We start from the raw sequence: 18,515 nt of genomic DNA, 5'->3' as shown, positions 1-18,515 counted from the left end.
CCACATGATTCCATGCACTGGACACAGGTAGACAGGTCCATCTGTCCTTAGCCATGTGGCCCAATGCACAGGACACATCACAATCTATCTACAGATCGGCATCTGATTCCTGGTTTGCAGTGGCTAAACACCCCAGTCAACTTGCTTAAACGCTCCCCATAACATCTCTAGACTCCTCAGACTTAAGAAGTGTCACACTGCAGAGAGCAACACTGTTCCACTGTGAGGAACTCACACAGCCCCACACACTGTTCTAACCTAGGTGTGACAGTTAATCTGCATGGTCCACTTGATTGGATTTACTGCTACCTAGGAGACACATGTCTGGGCATGACTATAAAAGTGTTTCCCTGGAATTTCAAACCAACCTGAATGGAGGTAGCACTACTCAGTAAGCTGGACTCAATAAAGAGGAGAAAGCGGCTGAGCCCCCATTCATCTCTCCTCCCCAGCTGTGGACACAATGTGAGCAGCTGCCTCATGCTCCTGCTGCCACTCTCCACCTCGATAGACTTCATACTCACCCTGGAGCCAAGGCCAAGCTGTTCTATGAGGTGTTGCGTCACTGCAATTAGGAAAATAACAACTACACTATGGCTAAGCACCACAGGGTGGCCAGAGCTATGTCCTCACAGGCTCTGCACCAACACCAGCAGCACTCCGACCCTAGGGGGCAGAGGACTCTGAGAGATGATGGTCACAGACAGGGAGGGCATAGGCCCGAGTGACAACCTGCCTGTACGTAAGAAGGCAGCCAGTCGCACCTCAGTTAATAAGACCCCTGACACCAGTGAGGAAGTCCCTATGGAAGGGCCATAAGCCCCAGGACAGGCTGCCAAGGGTGTTCACAGGTCTCCTAGAAGAAAGCTGATCATCAAGGGAGCAGTGCCACCTACTGGCAGTTCAGAATCCATAGAGCCACAGGTCAGGCGGGCAGGCATGCAAGTACCTGCTTCCGAAAGCCTAGTCAGGTCTCCAGCTAAGAGTGCATCCTTGAACTAGTACATAGGCATGTATGTGCATGTGTTTGTGTGTGGTGTGTGCTTGTGCTTATGTGCATTTGTATGTATGTGCATTCATGCATACATGTATGACTATGTGAGTAGGCAAATGTATGAATTCTCCTAAGGAGTCACAGCCCCAGCACTGACAGCGAATCCTAACTTCCCCCCATCCTTCCATTACTTCTGCCCCTGACCTGCATCGTGTCTGATCTCATCACTCCCAGCTCCCAGGCTTCAGTCAGCCATTCTCCTAGCCTTGCACAAACAACTACCCAAACCCACCCCCAAAAAAAGGTAGGGGAGCCTTGAGGCTGAGGAGATGTAGAAGCCCTCACTGATTGGTTTTTAGATCTAGATTCAGTTTCTAGCACCCACATGACAGCTTACAACCACCTCTAACTCTAGTTCCAAGAGATCCAACACCCTCTTCTGGCCTCCACAGGCCACTAACTACACACTGGATGGACATGAAGTCGCACATGCATTTGCATACACACACACAATAGGTAGGTAGGCAGGCAGGCAGGCAGATAGACAGGCAGGCAGGCAGACAGACAGACAGATGAATGTTAAAAAGAAAGAGAAAATCCAAAATCCTCATCATACCAGAGAATCAAGAATATTAATTTTCTCCAAAGTCTGTTTACTTTTTCGTTTCTATTACTTCTATTGTATGTGTGAGATATGTACTTGAGCGCTGTGTGGAACTGGTTCTCTCCTGTACCCTTGCCTACATCTAGACATCTGCCTGCGGCTGTGTGGCTTGCATGGTAAGTGATTCACCCACCGAGCCATCTCAGCCCCCCATCAACTTGTTAAGGATCAGCTGCTGGGAAATGGACCCAGGACATCACACATTCTAAGTGCACACTCAAGCATGTGTCCTAGAGCTCAGACCCAGCTTACATGTTAAGGGAGCAGGTTTAATACAGCTGATCTGTACCCAACACCATCACAGGATAAGTGTAGCCACAGGGTAGAATCCATGTCACCCAGGGTCCAGCGTTGACCCTGGCCTGTACCCAAATCTCTGCCCTTGGGTGCGCATGGAAGGCAAGCAGGTGATACTGAGCTTCCAAGGTGCCAGGCAGACTCAAGGTCCAGGACTACACGAATGACAGCTGTCAGAAAACTAAGAGAGCTGTCAACAAAGAGGCCAGTCAGTGGCCCTCTGCCTTCCAGGAAGGATCACTACCAGTTGAGATGTTTCCTAAGAACATGACCCTCTGGACCTTACAGGCACAGCTCGCAGAAGCCCTGAGCTCCTCCTCAGTTAAGAGAAGAGGGGCCCAGGGCAGTATGGCTCCTAAGAAGGGTCTCCCCACTCCTCTCCTGTGTGGCACAGAGAGCTGGACAGCAACCAAGGACCAGCTTGCTCTCATAGCAGCCGAGCCCCTAACAGGACAGTCAGTTGGGGAAATATGTCTGTCCAAAGGGCTCACAGAACAGCTACACATTTCAACCTGGCCACTGTGACCTGTGCTACTCCAGCCAGGGCAATGGCTCCACAGTCCTGACTGACACTAAGTACCGTGTGGCAGGCACCAGACACGCAGGCACACCAGCACACCAGTGTTCCAACAGGGCTGGTCCAACTGGGCAGGAGGGGCCTCTGATCTCCATCACAAGAAAGAAGTCACGGAGGTGTCTTGTCTGGGCAGAGTATCCCCAGGAGGAAGAGGGACCCTTGCTGGCAGTTAACGAGCCCAGAAGACAGGAGGAGGCACGCAGCACTGGGCCTGCTGGGCCAGCCTCTGAGAAAAGGGTTCTGCAGATGGGGCAGAGAGGAAACGAAAGGCACTGTCAAGTAACAGAACAGAAGGCAATGCTGCCATCAGAAGGTGATGGCTCCAGAGCCAGCGAAGGACAATACGATTACAAAACAGCTGAGCTCAGGCAGTTTCCATCTGGACATGTTTCTCAGAGCAGCAGGAAAGACAGCCAGCAAGCCGGAAGTAGTACAACAAAGGGCTGCTGGGATCCCACAAGCCTGTGCCCAAGTTCCAACACCTTATCCCAACTAGCAGTACCCCCAACTTTCCTGAATTCTGAAACAGACACAGCTACCATGAAGGGTGACATCCAGGCCAACACTCAGGGGATCACAGCTGTTGATGGCAGCTGACAGGCAACCCAAAACTGAACCACAAATGGGTGAGGTCATCAGTGAATGGCACCCACAACAGAGTAGTGAACAGATGGGAGAGCAACAGGGAACGCCCTGCCCTTGCTGTTGTTGAACACACAGGGTCCAGCAGCTCTGCCCTGTGGCCCATTCTGCATCTCTGCACCCATACCTGACACGGACCAGTCACACGAGATGCTCCAAGGGCCCGAGTGGAACATGAATCTTCCAGTATGATTGGATTTTAACTCAGTCAGTCCATCCCCAGAGTTTATCATTACCTAAAAGAAGTTATTTCCCCACAAAGCAGTCACTTCCTTATATACACAGGGTTCTGTGAGCATGCAGGCCATTGCAATGCCCTCTCCCTACGCTCTGAGGATATGCGATTTTCAACAGTCTTTACAATAAGGCTCGACCTCCCGCCCATGTAAAGCACTCGTTAAGCCTGAACGAGAGCTCCTCACCACAACCTAAAAGGGAGGCTGCCTGCCCTTCCTCCGTGGACTCTGAGCCAGAAGGGATGAAGAGCACTGGGAGCCAGCAGGTAGGAGCGAAGACGGCAAAGCTCACCTACCTGAGATTCAAGCCCATGGTCTGGTCCAGTTTCTCCCAGCTCTGCAGCTTTGCAAGCAGCTTCTAGAAAGACAATTACAGACATCAGTGTCCCTGGCCCAGCAACTGTCATGTGAAAGCAAACAATGACAGAAGTACTGGAGTCCCCCATGCTATCTGTGATCACCGGTGGTTGGGTGACCTTAGCAGATGAACGCACAGGACTCCTTCCTGCCCCATGGTGCGAGTCCAGCCAAATAGCCAGGAGCCAGCTCTCCCAGAATGCTCAGTCCTAGACCGATGAACTCTATTCTAGAGCCACGTTTTCCCCCAATTCTGTGGTAGGCCAGGACCAAGGATGACTTAGATGTGACTAGCCAGCCATGATGGGGACACAGGGTCATCTATGCCTGTGTGCCTGTTCCAGACCAGCTTGACCCACAGAGTCTCTCCCCTACCCCTTTGGAGCTGAAATGACCACGTGCTTCAGATCAGCTCCATCTTTAGGGGGCCAGCACATAGCTGATACCAGGGGTTCAGGGTTCACTCATGATTCTGGGCCCACCAGTCCTGCAGATCCAAACGTGCAAGATCTCTATGACACAGAGTAACAACAGGCTATCCCAGAGGAGTTCCCAGAGGAGCCAACGGTGGAGCAGAAGCCAGCAGTCTCAAACCAGCCCAGTGACTCTCTGCACTGAACATCTGCAAGTTAAGACGTACAGGCGAGAGGGTGCACTGTGGGACACACTGTGACGTAGTATAGCTTCTACAACAAATTTTTTTTTTCTTCTTGGGAGGAAGTTGCAAGGGCAGAGGGCAGATACAAGCAACACAGAGATGAATGGAATTGAGATTCACGATGTGAAATTCACAAAGAATCAATAAAAAGTTAAATAATTTTTAAAAACAAGGTTCTTGGCCCACAAGGGCCATGATTTTAATCCCAGAACTGGAGGTTTAAAGCCAGCAGACTTCTGAGAGTTCAAGGCAAGCCTGGTCTACACAGCTAGTTCCAGGCCAGCCAAGAATATACAGTGAAAACAACAAAAACTGTGCCCCACTTATATTTTCATTTTGCAAAGAAGTTTCCAATTTTAGTAAAGTTCAAGTTATCATGTTATTTTTTCTTTATAAATAATTATTTTAAGTTATAGCTAAGCAGTCGATATAAAACCTAAGATATTGTAAATGTTATTTTGTCTGCTATAATGGGAGAAAAATACGCATAGTTTCCCATTTTACATTTTGATCAATGATTAATTTGGAGCTGACTTTGGTGCAACACTTAAGGTCTGTGTATGGTCTCACTTTTTAACCCAAATAGATACTTAATTTTTGTGAACAATCTGTTGATTAGCCTTTTAATTCTCCCTTGAAAAGCTTTTGGAGGTTTGTTTAATAAAAGTTAACTATACTTAAAAATACCTGTGCCCAGTACTGGCCGTATACTAAGGGCCAGCAAGATGGTGAAGGAACTCACTACCATGCCTGGGGACCTGAGTGCGAGCCCCAGAATACACTCAGGAGGAGAGAGTCTACTCTCACTAGTTGTCCTGGGAGTACACACACACTATAGCACATGCACTCACTCACTTCCCCACATACATACACATACACACACATACACTGTGGCACGTGGGCTTTTTCTCACATACATACATATGTATACATGCACACACATATACACTGAGGCATGTGCACGCATTCCTTCTAACATACATACACACACATATATACATACACACATACATTGTGGAATGTGCACTCATTTTTTCTCACACACACATACACACACACACTAAGGCACAGGGACTCACTCTTTCTAACACACATATACACACACATACACAAGCATAAAATAAAAACCTTGAAAGGGTGTGCAGGTGCTCAGCTACCACCAGAGTCACGGGACACTGTTCCCAGCCACGCCCTGCCCACTCTCCACAAGACAGATGGGCATGGGCTGACCCAGTGTCAACAGCAAGCACACTTCTATATAGGACTCAACCTAAGCACCCTAAACCTCTAAAACTGTCAAAGACAAAGACATTACATCCAAGTGTAATATAAGTCATGTTGGTAAATGTCATGTGTTGTTTGCAAGACATTTGGGCCTAGGAAGGTGGGCTCAAGGACCAAGGTGGCCTTCATTGTCTCAGAGTCCAACCAGTTTATTTCAAGTTCTTGCACAAACTGGCCCCTGGTCCTACAACAAGGAGAAAAGAGAACTATAAACTCCTATGACTGTAACATTACAAAGTTTTGGCCCCTGCCCAATAGTGGCACACACCTTTAATCCCAGAACCCAGGAAGCAGAGGCAGGTGGGTCTCTGAGTCCCAGGCCAGCCTCGTCTATTCGTCGATAGTTGAGATCTAGGACAACCAGGGATATACAGAGAAACCCTAGGGGCTGGGGGGACTGTGGGCCCTTAAGAAGAGTTAGAAGAGCAACCATTCAAGAAAGGTAACCATTGCTTACTCATGGTATAAAATGCCTATCATGGGAGTGTGAAGCCAAAAGCCTCCGCAATTGGAGAGACATCAGACCTGGGACTCCAGCAGGCTTTGAAGTCACCTCTGCGGGCTACTGTGCACTCCCGATGAGATGCTCTGCTGTCTGCTGCGTCTCTCTCTCTCTGCGGCTTACTGCAGTTCTCTTTTACTTCTGCTTGCTCTGTACTTAACTCACACATGCAAGAATGAAAGAACGGCTCTCTGAGCTGAATGCCAGAGGAAAGGACAAAAAAGTTCTAGGTCTTTTTGCCTACAAAACTCAGTGTCCAAGAGAGGCCTGGCCGGTACAGCATGAATAGGTAGGAACCGCAGCACGGGCTGGTCACAGAGAACTCTCTAGTGTCAACTAGCACTCTCTATTTTATGTCTGTGTGTACACTGTCGCTGTCTTCAGACACACCAGAAGAGGGCATCAGATCTTATTACAGATGGTTGTGAGCCACCATGTGGTTGCTGGGAATTGAACTCAGGACCTCTGGAGGAGCAGTCAGTGCTCTTAACTGCTGAGTCATCTCTCCAGCCCTGCCTTGGACTTCTAAAAGAAGACAGAGATGAAACTGAGGAGATGGCTCAGTGAAGCAAACAACTTACCACACAAGCATGAACCGGAGTTCATTGTCCAACACTCATTTAATAAAAACTGGGCATAGGAACAAACACCTAACATCCAATCCTGGAGGAGAACAGACAGGCAGATCCCTGATCATCCAGTCTAGCTAAATTAGCTAGCCCAGGTTTAGGGAGAGACCCTGTTTCAAAACTAAAGGGAGGCCAGAGAGCCAACTAAGGCTCTAATACAATGTAGTATAGTAGCCATTCCTATTGGTTACCCACCAAAATTACATGGTTTAAGACCTTGTTGCTAAAGACAGCACATACTATGGAGAACAGATAAATCCAGCTAGAACTGAGCTAGAAGCTTCCTCCCTGCTAGCTAGTCCTTGGAGTTCTGCAAAGTGCTATGCAGTTCTGGGAAGAACTGGCACCAACAGTCTTACCCAGCTTTAGAGCCTGTGTGCACAATAACAAGCAGCCAGAATGAGCCTACAGGTGCAGCAATGGCAGGTATGTTATTGTAGGATGATGTCATTATACAGGTGAAGGCAGGTACAAGATAGAACGAGGCATGTCACTGGATGAGAAGGAAGGATGGGTGGAGAAAAGTTTTAGAGAGGAGAGAAGACTGGAACAAGAAAGAGAAGCAGTGGAGAAAACACGGAGGTAGATGTTAAGATTCCTCTCTACACATTTACAGGTTGTTATGAATATTCTTAAGGGATGAATGTGTAGAGGGCTTTGTATGTCTAGGTAGGCAATTATATCTTATCAATTGGATCAGAGGTTATTGTGTTGTGTGTTCTTTCATGTGGTGACTTAATTGATTTCAAGAGAGTATGTGGTGGCTGGAGACATTAGGCTACCATGGAATTGGGATGTATATTTCTGCCATGGTGGTAACCTGCCTTGGTAACTAGACGGGTAGAGAGATTGTTGCTAGGCTCAGAGAGACGCCATCAGCAGTGTGATGTGGGATGGAGCAGAGCAGGTGAGAGGCTTTGCTGACTGAGATGAAGACATCTACCAGATATCTTGGGGGCACTAAGGTGCTGGATCTAATGTGGGATAAAAGACAGCTTTTTTATAATCTTATAACTACACGTTACCAGGGTAACCAACAGTTTTCTGATTGGATTTGATACTCACTCTAAAAGAGGGAACCACCATCTGGTACTATAAACCCGTCAAGAGTTCATGGTTGAGGATAGACCTTAGTACAGAAGCAACAACTATTGTGTGTAATGGATCCGTCACGGTGTCCTCTAAACAGCCACACTTATGCCCATAGAATGTATCACTATCAGCTTTAGTCAAAGACTCTTCTATTTGCAATAGGCAGCAGTGACTGCAGACTCATAACTGATTGCACTACCTACCACACAGGCACAGCATCCCCACAGCTGACCAGCTACATACAACATGGAACGCAGATGCCCATGGACAGGGCAGCGGATGGCCCTGGAGAAATGATGCACCCACTACTCACCTCCTTCTCCAACTCCAGGTCAACCAGAGCCTCCTGCATCTTCTCCTGGCGGCCCAGCTTCCTCTGCAGACCTTCCAGCTCCTCTGTGAGCAGCCCATTGGTCTCCCTCATCTCCCTACAGGGCCAGAACAGTCGAGAATGTGGAGGACAAACCCAAGGAACACCAAGCCCAGGGAGCCAACTACCAACTAGGGGCAGCAGGCTGTGCATGAGCCCTCACCTTAGATGAGTGTTCTCCTCACGCAGCCTCTTCAGCTCACGCTCCATCCGAGGCAGTCGCAACAGCTCAGATTTCATGCTCTTCACCACAGCTGCATCCTGCTCTTGCAGACACAGCTTCTGCTCCAGGTCCTGTGAGAGGCAGAGGAGAAAGGGCAGTAAGCAGTCAGAGAAACTGCAAACACAGCCTCTATAAAACAGAGAGGCTGGTCTGAAGGACACACAGGCCTCCAACTATGCAATGATCTGGAAAAGACAGACAGACAGACATAGAGATCATGACAGTCAGTTTATGAGAAGACACAAAAAAATGGAGGTGCCAGAAGCTAGGGAGCTAGCTCAGTCAGTAATCACTTGCCATGCAAGAAAGCATAAGGCCCTAAATCCCCTCAATGCTTCCCACCACACACACACACACACACACACACACACACACACACACACACACATGCGCGCACAACTTCCCAACACACAAACATACACACCTTTTTGTTTTTAAAGACTGGTATGGTAACACAGGTTTTAATCCCAGCACTCAGGAGGCAGAGACAAGTGGATATCTGTGAGTTTAAGGCCAGCCTGATCTACATCATGATTTCCAGGACAACCAGAGCTACACAGAACAACTCACATTAAATACATAAATATTAGAAGATTAAATTCAAAACCAAGCCAGCCAGGTCTGTCCAGAAGAGAAAAAAAGTAAACAACATCCTGAGAAATAACACTAACTAACCTCCAACATATAAACCTAATTTTTAATTAAATAAGCATTTTTTTTAACATAGCCATGGGAGCCTCAGGGGTCTTCTAATTTGTCCTAGGACTTTAATGGTCTCTGTAGCCCGGACAGTCTAGGATGTCTTCCGGGGCTAATCCACTATGCTGCATCCTCAACACCACCGCTAGAGCAGCCCTGGAGCACCCAAGAGCCAGTACCCACACCACTACTCCTCCTGCCTGTGCCTGGGCACACAGCACCAAGCCTCTGCTCCCTAACCGCCCAGTGCCGCAGGGCCCTCTGAACACAGCTTCTGCTGTGTGGGCAATGAACCTGCAATACCTGCGTCTGATCCCACTGTGTAACAGGCCTGCCTACACTGTGCCTGTCCCTATGGCCCTCAACAAGGCACCATGGGCACCTAGTGACAAGTCACTGAACAAGCTGTCTGTAAAACCAGGACCAAAACAATTGATCCGGACCCTTCATAGAGCCCAGCTCCATCCAGGTAGAGTCAAGTAGTAGGAACAAAGTGACAGAGAAGACCGAATGAGGTCTTCTATGCATGAGGGAAACATGAGAGGTAAGAAGGCTGGGGTTGGGTCTAGAGAGAGGGCTCAGCAACACACAACACTTGCTGCTCTCCCAGACCCAAATTCAGGTCCCAACACCCAGATAGGAGCTCACAACTTAACCTCCAATTCCAGGCCTCTTCTGGCCTCTGCAGACACCCACACCCACACATACATAAAAATAAAAATAGATCTTTTTTTTTTTTGGAGCTGAGGACCGAACCCAGGGCCTTGCGCTTGCTAGGCAAGCGCTCTACCACTGAGCTAAATCCCCAACCCCATAAAAATAGATCTTTAAGCAAATAAATAAAAAAGACAACAAAGGCACAAGGAACAAGCAAAGCCTACTTTTTTTTTGGAGCTCTCTCTCTCTCTCTCTCTCTCTCTCTCTCACACACACACACACACACACACACACACACAGAGAGAGAGAGAGAGAGAGAGAGAGAGAGAGAGAGAGAGAGAGAGAGAGAGAGAGAGAGAGAGAGAGAGAGAGAGAGAGAGAGAGAGAGAGAGAGAGAGAGAGAGAGAGAGAAGCAGAGGCAACACACCTCCTTCCTGGGACTGGTTATCACACTAAAGACAACAGGAAACCATGGAAGGAAGCTCAAAGCGCCACCTGTCCAACGACATTCACTGTAATAAAGGAGTCTGAACTTAAATCAACAGCCCTGGGCTGGTGACCTAGCTCAGCCATGCTCTACCCTCTCTAAACCTACTTCATGGAATACCTGGTCTCAAACTCATGATCCTCTCATCTCAGCCTCAACAGGCTAGGCTCACAGTTGTATCCTATGCACACCTCTCTAACCCTAGATTGCAGTTCTCTGTGTTAGCCTTTTCCCGTGGATTTCTTATGGGTCTTCATCACTGGGACACTTGAGCACTTGAGTACTCACTGTGCCCTCCCAAGGAGCCAGCACAGGGCCTGGCATCCATGAGACAATCAGCATGCATCCTCCAGCAGGCAGGAAGGTCTGTGAGTGACAGGACTGCCCCCACCCCTGCTTAGTACAGGAAGCTGACAGACTGACAGGAAGCACTTACCTTAATCTTCTGCTCCTGGTCTGTTCTCTCTTCTTGACTGGCCTGCAGCTCCTGGATCTTCTGATTTGCCTCCTGATATTTCCTGTGAGAGAAGGGCATAGTACATACAAGACCAGTCCACAGTGCCACCTCAACCTTACCCACATTGGATACACACACACACCTATCTTATCCGGGGATACCTCAAGTCCTGAGCCAACCTTTGCACAGGCTCTAAGACTGTGATATTGTCTGTTAGGGTTCCAAGGAAGCCCAGGCTACCTGTGGCATGACCTAGTTTTCTGTCCACCACTCAATCCACAGTGTCTGTCAGCCTGTGCTACTGCAAGCATCAGAGGCCAACCAGACCTGCCCACACAGGGGGTTGAACATTACTAAGGCAATGCCTGCCCTAGGAACCTAGGACCAGACCTTCAGGGCATAATCCAAAGGCTTCTGACTGTCACCCCTAGTCACCACTCATCTGTTCCTCTGTGACCTAGAATGGCTGGCCCAAGCACGGCAACCCATACCCTTAAGACCTCACTTAGCTTGGCCCCTCTGTGGAAGCCAGCTCCAGGAAGACAAATACTAAGCTGTCACCTCTGATTCTGACACACACTTCCCAAGGCCAGATCCTCGCTATGTGTCCTTCATGCAGTTTATGGACTGTCTTAGCGACTGACACAGGCTGGCCATGCTCTTACCGCTGCTGCAGTTCCAGCTGCTCCTTCAGCTCCTGCTTCTCAGACTCCAGGCGCTTGACCTGTACCTTCTGGTCCATCGCACTCAACTGCAGCTCGGAGACTCGCCCCTTCAATGAACTAATCGTCTGGAAATAAAAACACTGGCTGCTTGCTGGGGTCCCATCTGCATGCAGACAATGAACCAGGGTGCTGGGGGTGTGGCTCAGTGGCAGAGCCCCTGCCTAGAATCCCCCAGTGAGGGGCTGGGGCGTGGCTCAGTGGTAGAGCCCCTGCCTAGAATCCCCCAGTGAGGGGCTGGGGGCGTGGCTCAGTGGTAGAGTCCCTGCCTAGAATCCCCCAGTGAGGGGCTGGGGGCATGGCTCAGTGGCGGAGCCCCTGCCTAGAATCCCCCAGTGAGGGGCTGGGGTGTGGCTCAGTGGTAGAGCCTCTGCCTAGAATCCCCCAGTGAGGGGCTGGGGGCGTGGCTCAGTGGTAGAGCCCCTGCCTAGAATCCCCCAGTGAGGGGCTGGGGGCGTGGCTCAGTGGTAGAGCCCCCAGTGGGGGGCTGGGGGCGTGGCGCGGTGGTAGAGCCCCTGCCTAGAATCCCCCAGTGAGGGGCTGGGGTGTGGCTCAGTGGTAGAGCCTCTGCCTAGAATCCCCCAGTGAGGGGCTGGGGTGTGGCTCAGTGGCAGAGCCCCTGCCTAGAATCCCTCCAATAATAGATCTCAGGATAGGAAAATGTGAAACAAGCCAGTAAGCTGGGCCAGAAGCTAATGGAGAGCCATAGTACTTGACAAAAAGTACAGTGTCAGAGCAAAGCCAGTAGGCCCAGTCCAATAGACTCAAGGATGGACAGAAAGTACATCTGACACCATTGAATGTCCACACAAACAAACCTGGGGGAACCTCCCCACCCTTGTTCCACCTATACCTTACTAGCAGGTCTCTCCAAGTGCTTTCCAAGAAAGAGCACACTAGCCTAGATACTCAGGGAAGCCAACCCACTTAGACTCTGCTACTCAAATTAATATTTGCAAAGAGTGACCTGAAGCCACTATTAAAAAAAAAAAAAAAAAAAACAACCTTACCAGAGTGGGCCTAAAAAAGACCTTAAGTGGTGTTGGGTAGCCCCACACTGGGGCCTAGCAGCTCTCTCTAAGCAGCATCCTCTACAAAGTGGCTACACCTTTTGTTTCCCTGGGAAGCCACTGGGATGTAGGTATCACTGTTACAGTCCATGTCCTGTGGGAGGCTGGCTCAGGGAAGCCTACCTCACAGCAGCTTGAAACCTCATCACGACATGCAGGCTAGGGTGGTACTGAGAACAAGTCCAAAGCCTGGTGGTGGTGACACAGGGCTGTAACGTGGGCATAGAGAAGGGGTGGAGGCAGGAGGACCAGAAGCCAAGGTTACTGTTGAATGACACTATTCTCCCAAGTGAACGGCTACTGTCTTCATGACTTCAGCTGTCACCGCTGGGTTTGTAGACGGTAGACAATGCATCCCATGTATCTAACCACTCGTATTCCCACGCCCTTCCCATCCACCTATGCTCAAGTCTGCACTAATGGCACATGCCCTGGGGGTCTTAGGGAGGGGACGGAGTACACAGGCAGGGAAGGACTAAAGGAAGATGGATTCATCTACATAGCTGTAGGGAAGCCATGTTCACACTGGGTAGACTTCTCAGTGTAGCTGCTTTGGGGTCACCCATTTCCTATCACTACCCTATCATGCATGCTCATTAGGAGACCTAACAAATTCAATGGTTCCCCAAGAGTGTCTTTCATCCCTTAGAAGGGAAGGAGCAGACATAGCCTAGTGCCTAGTGCCCTCCCCAGGGAGAAAAGTCTTTCAACATTATCTGACTACACAGCTAGTTTGAGGCCAACCTGAACTACATAAATCCTTGTGACAAAAAAAAAAAAAGAGAGAGAAGGAAGGCAGGCAGGCAGGCAGCAGGCGGGCAGAGCACTAGCCACGCAGAAAGGACTCACATAAAGCAGGGAGAAAAGCTAACTCCAAAGTCGGCCTCGGAGCTTCACATATGCATCCACACACACATAATGAAAAGAATCAAAATGAAAAAAGAACATGTTCAAACCAGATGACAACGGCAGACCTTTAATCCTAACACCTGAGAGCCGGAGGCTGGAGGGATGCAAGTCTGAGGCTGAGTTAAATGGTAAGTCTGAGGACAACGTGGGCCGCACAGCGAGACCCTGTCTCAAACTAAAAACAAACAAGAACAAAAGTAAAGGGACTGGAGGTTTGGCTCAGGGTTAAACACACTGTCCACTTTTCCACAGGACCTGGATTCGGTTCTCAGGGCCCACAAAGTGGCCGACAACCATCTACAACTCCTAATGCCTTCTTCTGGCCTCTGTGACAACAGACATGTACGAAGTATACTTAGATACAAGCAAGTAAAACACTCATTCACAAAAATAAAATGAACTAAACCTTTTCTTAAAATCAGGAAACTGGGGCTGGAGAGATGGCTCAGCGGTTAAGAGCATCGACTGCTCTTCCAGAGGTCCTGAGTTCAATTCCCAGCAACCACATGGTGGCTCACAACCATCTAACGGGATCTGATGCCCTCTTCTGGTGTCTGAAGACAGGAACAGTGTACTTATATATAATAAATAAATAAATTTTTAAAAAAAAATTCAGGAAACTGGGGAAAGGTCCATCAGTAAAGTACTTGCAGGACAAACATGAGGAGGAGCTGAGCTCAGATCTCCAGCACCATGAGATAAGCTAGGCACGCCGGCTAGCTCTGTGCCAGCTAGAGAAAACGTACAGTCATTTGGGCGAGGGAACATCAATTGACAAAATGCTCGGACCAGACCAACCTGAGGGGAAGTGTAAGGGGCATTTTCTCCCTGGGGATTCATATGGAACAGCCTGACTCACTTGGGGTGGTGCCACCCTGGGCAGATGAGCCTGAGTGCTACGAGGCAAGGCAGGCTGAGTAAGCCATGAGGAGCAAGGCAGTAAACTCTCTCCCTCCACAGCCTCGCTCCAGTTCTCTCCTCTAGGCTCCTGCCTTGAGCCCTTGCCCTGACTTTTCTCCATGACAGACAATAAGTTATTAACCCGAAAAGAATGCTCCTGCCTCCCCAGCTGCTTTTGGTCTTGGTGTGTTGTCACGGCTATAGAAACCCTGACTGGGACAGTAGGTGTGGTGCCACACACCTGCAATCCAAGCACTAAGGAAGCAGACAAGAAACTCCTGGAATTAATCAAGGCAGAAGACAGCCCCAGGTCTACCAAAAGACCCCAGGTCACAAGATAAGGTGGACGGTGACTGGAAGGAGCCTTCAGCAGCAATGCCTGCTCGCCAAATGTGGACAATGTGTGTGCACATGCATGCAACATGCATACCTCAAGAACACACACTACACACACTATACACACACACACACACACACACACACACACAAAAAATAAAAATCATCTAACAGTGAGTGCCACCTTTTGGAGGTTTCTCTGCATTCAGTAGAGTACACAGGACTCTAGGTGCTATGACAGACAGCCTACCCTGATAAAGGACAAATACCAAGGAGGAGATGGGCGAATCCACAAGTGAACAGATGAACGGCAGAACTGCAGGGGGTTGGGGGATGGGGTGATGAACCAGGGCACACGACTGAAACCTGCAGTGGAGGGCTTGTGACTTTGGACTGTGGCATGGAAGTGCTTCCCTAAGGAAGGCCACCGAGCCTCTCCTACTCATCACTGAGGGTATGCAAAGGTCTCCTCTACTGTGAAAGGGCCAAGGACCTGGGCCAGGCCTGTGCCCATGTGAAGCAAAAACCCACTCGTCTGGAAACAGATCACGGCTCCTCTCCTGCCAAGACTTGCTTCGGAAGACAGATGCGCCAACAACTTTAACATGCTCCACGGCACTGCAGAGGCAAAAATAGCCCGCAGCCCGCTCCAAGGATCTATCAAGTGGAGAAGGTATAGGGACAGAATACCAATGACACCATGCGGCTGGCCCCTGGAGCTCTCAGCTGCTCCCTTCTGGCACCTGTGATCTTGAACACCACAGAAGAGGGGCGGGAGGCCTGGGGGGGGGTCCAACTCTCTCCAAACCCTCACTCAGGCAACCTCCAAAACACACCAGCACCAGCTTCCCGGGACTGTGCTGCACCTGCAGCCCGGTTCAAAGGCAGCCTCTGATGCTAACAGAACTCACTGCTAATCAAAGACATGCAAATCCACAGGCACTGCAGTCTTACATCTTCTGGAGAAAAAAGAAACAGGACTTACAGAACATTCCCTATCCATGACAGACAAGATGACAGTGACACCAATACCTCAGTCACGGTAGCTGTTAACAGCCCAGCAAGTGATAGCAGCAGCTAGAGAGTTGCCCGAGGCCTGTAACCCTGCACCCTGTTTGCCCAAACAAAGCAACACTGGGGAAGCCAATAGGTGCACACAGGAAGCCATGTACCAAACATATATGAAGACACAAAATCAATGGACTGGCCAATTATGAAATTCACATTTACAAAGACCAAAGGCAGAAAAGTGGAGCAGCTCACTCTTGTCATTCCAAGACTGTAAAGACTGAGATAGGTGGCTGTCTCAGGCTCAAATCCAGCCTGGGCTACAAACTGAGACCTTGCCTCAAACAAAACAAACAACACCTATGTTCAACACACTCGCTGACCCTGTAGAATGCAAAAATCAGTGTTCTCACTATGATTACAGCCCCCAAAACGAAGTCACTCCCAGTGCATGTATTTAAAATGAAGGCTTGAAGTTTGGTGTACTGGCATATACCTTTAATCCCAGCATTCAGGAGGCAGAGGCTGGCCCATCTCTGGCATGAATTTGAGGCCAGCCTGGTCCACAAAATGAGTCTAGGATAGTGAGTGAGAGCTACACAGAGAAACCCTGTCTCAAAAAACCACTAGATAGATCATAGATAGATAGATAGATAGATAGATAGATAGATAGATAGATAGATAGATAGATAGATAGATGATATAGATAGATAGATAGATAGATAGATGGATGGATGGATGGATGGATGGATGGATGGATGGATGGATGGATGGATAGATAGATAGATAGATAGATAGATAGATAGATAGATAGATAGATAGATAGATAGATAGATAGATAGATAGATGAATGATATAGATGATAGATGATAGAATAACATGAAGGCGCAGGCAAGAGACAGTTTAGCCCATAACATGAGAGCCTGAGTTCTACCCCCGTAACCCATGCAAAAAGCTGGGTGTGGTGTTGCTCATAATCCCAGTCCTAGTGAGACGAGACAAGCACATCCTATACCTTGCTGGCCTGCCAGTCTAGCACACCTGGTGAGTTTCAGGCCAGAAAGAGATCCTATCTCGAAATACAATGCAGGCAGGCAAGGGAGGGTGTTGGAGAGATGGCTTGGCAACTAAGTACACTTGTTGTTGTACAGAGGATCCAAGTTAAGGTCCCAGCACCCACATCAAGCAGCCCACAACTGCTTTTTAATTTCAGTTCCAGGAGATCTAATGGCATCTTCTCGTCTTCACGGGAACCTGCACTAACATGCACATATCCGTATGCTTTTGTATAATTAAAAATAACAACAAGGAGAATGCACCTGAGGAAAACCAGCCCAGGTTGGCCTCTGGCCTCAGAGCCATACACACACTCATGTACCCACCCATATGTGGGCATGCTCACACACGGAGACAGATGAAAAACTCAAATGAAGACATCTTGCTGTCACCATGTTGAATCATGGGTGCATCCATTCTTCATAGAAAACGGCCATCTGCACCAGGGTGAGTCTAGGTCCCGGCCGGCACGGGGCCTGCGCTCACCTCCCTGGCCGCAGCCAGGCCATCCTCTCGTTCCCGTAGCTGCTGACTGGCAGCATCCAGGCTCTGCTTGCACAGCCTGTGGCGCTCCAGCTGCTCCCGCATCTTCTCTTCTGCTGTGGCCTCACGCTCCTGGAGTTGTCGAATGCGTGCCAGGAGTTCCTGGTTGCGATCCACCTCGCGCTGTGGAGAAGGAAGAGCTTGGTCAGGGAGTGTAGCACGCAGAGAAGCCAGGCAGGCCTGTCAGCCACAAAGGACAGAGCCAGGACCAGACGAGAGGCCCGGGATTCCAGGGCTCCTGATGCGGAAGCATGGTGACTCCCACTCTGCAAAACAATTGGCGCGGACTGCACGACACACTCGTCACACTGTCTGCTCACTGCTCCCGCCTTGCAAGAGAAGATAAAGCACGGAGAATCTACAATTCAGACTTGACCTTGGAATGAAGCTGAGCTTCTGCAGCGCCAGCAGATCTTGTCTGGCCATGCTCAGGGTGTCATTAAAATGCGTTGAGACTCCCCACGGAGAAGACGACTACAGCTAGGAAGGAACCTGGATGGCAGCTGCAGCTGTCCTGAGTGTCCATCACACACACATTCAGGGCCACCACACTAATCTCTAGGAGAGCTGTGTGGCTCAGAGAGGTGGGGACAGCACTGAGGTCCAGTCACATCATGACTGCCATCACTTATGTCAGCCTTCTTGGACTTCTCCAGCTGAGTCTGGAGAGGACAGGACTGAGAACAGGCACTCTGCCCTCAGCAGAAACTACCTACCCAAACCCCTACTCAGAGCTTCCAGGAACCTCAGCAGCCAACCCTACTCCATGACAGCAGGTGTCACCTGTGTCTAAAACAGCCTTGCAGCCCCAAACCAACAAAAGCTCAGTGCACACACACAGGGCTCCAGCCCCTAGGGAGAAGCAAGGCTGAACCAGACCTTGAAAGGTCTGCAAGTGCAGCCTTAAAACAGCAGGAAGACCCGTCTACACGTCAGACAGGCCTGCTCTGTGACTGAGGCAGGGAGGCAGGGAGGCAGGGAGGAGAGGGGAGGGGAGATGTATCACAGTACCGCGGAGACAGAAAGCACTCTAGCAGCACTGCTTGCACTCCTTCAGAGAGGACACTGTTCAGGCAGGGCTTCAGACCTTCCTTCCGCCTCACCCACAGTGGGGGAGGAGGGGGCACCTGACCTGTTTAATCTATC

At 49.6% G+C, this 18,515-nt stretch overlaps 1 protein-coding gene across 1 annotated transcript in view; it reads right to left on the bottom strand.

Moving 5' to 3' along the window:
* The window catches only part of Mad1l1 (mitotic arrest deficient 1 like 1), a 308,135-nt gene that overhangs the window by 278,370 nt on the left and 11,250 nt on the right, over positions 1–18,515 (bottom strand). The window contains exons 4-9 of the mRNA XM_032886912.1: positions 17,313–17,492; positions 11,491–11,615; positions 10,805–10,886; positions 8,466–8,596; positions 8,246–8,360; positions 3,707–3,768 (exon numbers count right to left, since the gene is read on the bottom strand). Coding sequence (XP_032742803.1) covers positions 3,707–3,768; positions 8,246–8,360; positions 8,466–8,596; positions 10,805–10,886; positions 11,491–11,615; positions 17,313–17,492 — 695 coding nt within the window. The remainder of the gene's footprint in view (positions 1–3,706; positions 3,769–8,245; positions 8,361–8,465; positions 8,597–10,804; positions 10,887–11,490; positions 11,616–17,312; positions 17,493–18,515) is intronic.

Source organism: Rattus rattus, chromosome 16 (assembly GCF_011064425.1).
Source record: "Rattus rattus isolate New Zealand chromosome 16, Rrattus_CSIRO_v1, whole genome shotgun sequence".
Taxonomy (NCBI): Eukaryota; Metazoa; Chordata; class Mammalia; order Rodentia; family Muridae; genus Rattus; species Rattus rattus.
This window is presented reverse-complemented; position numbering and strand designations above follow the sequence as displayed.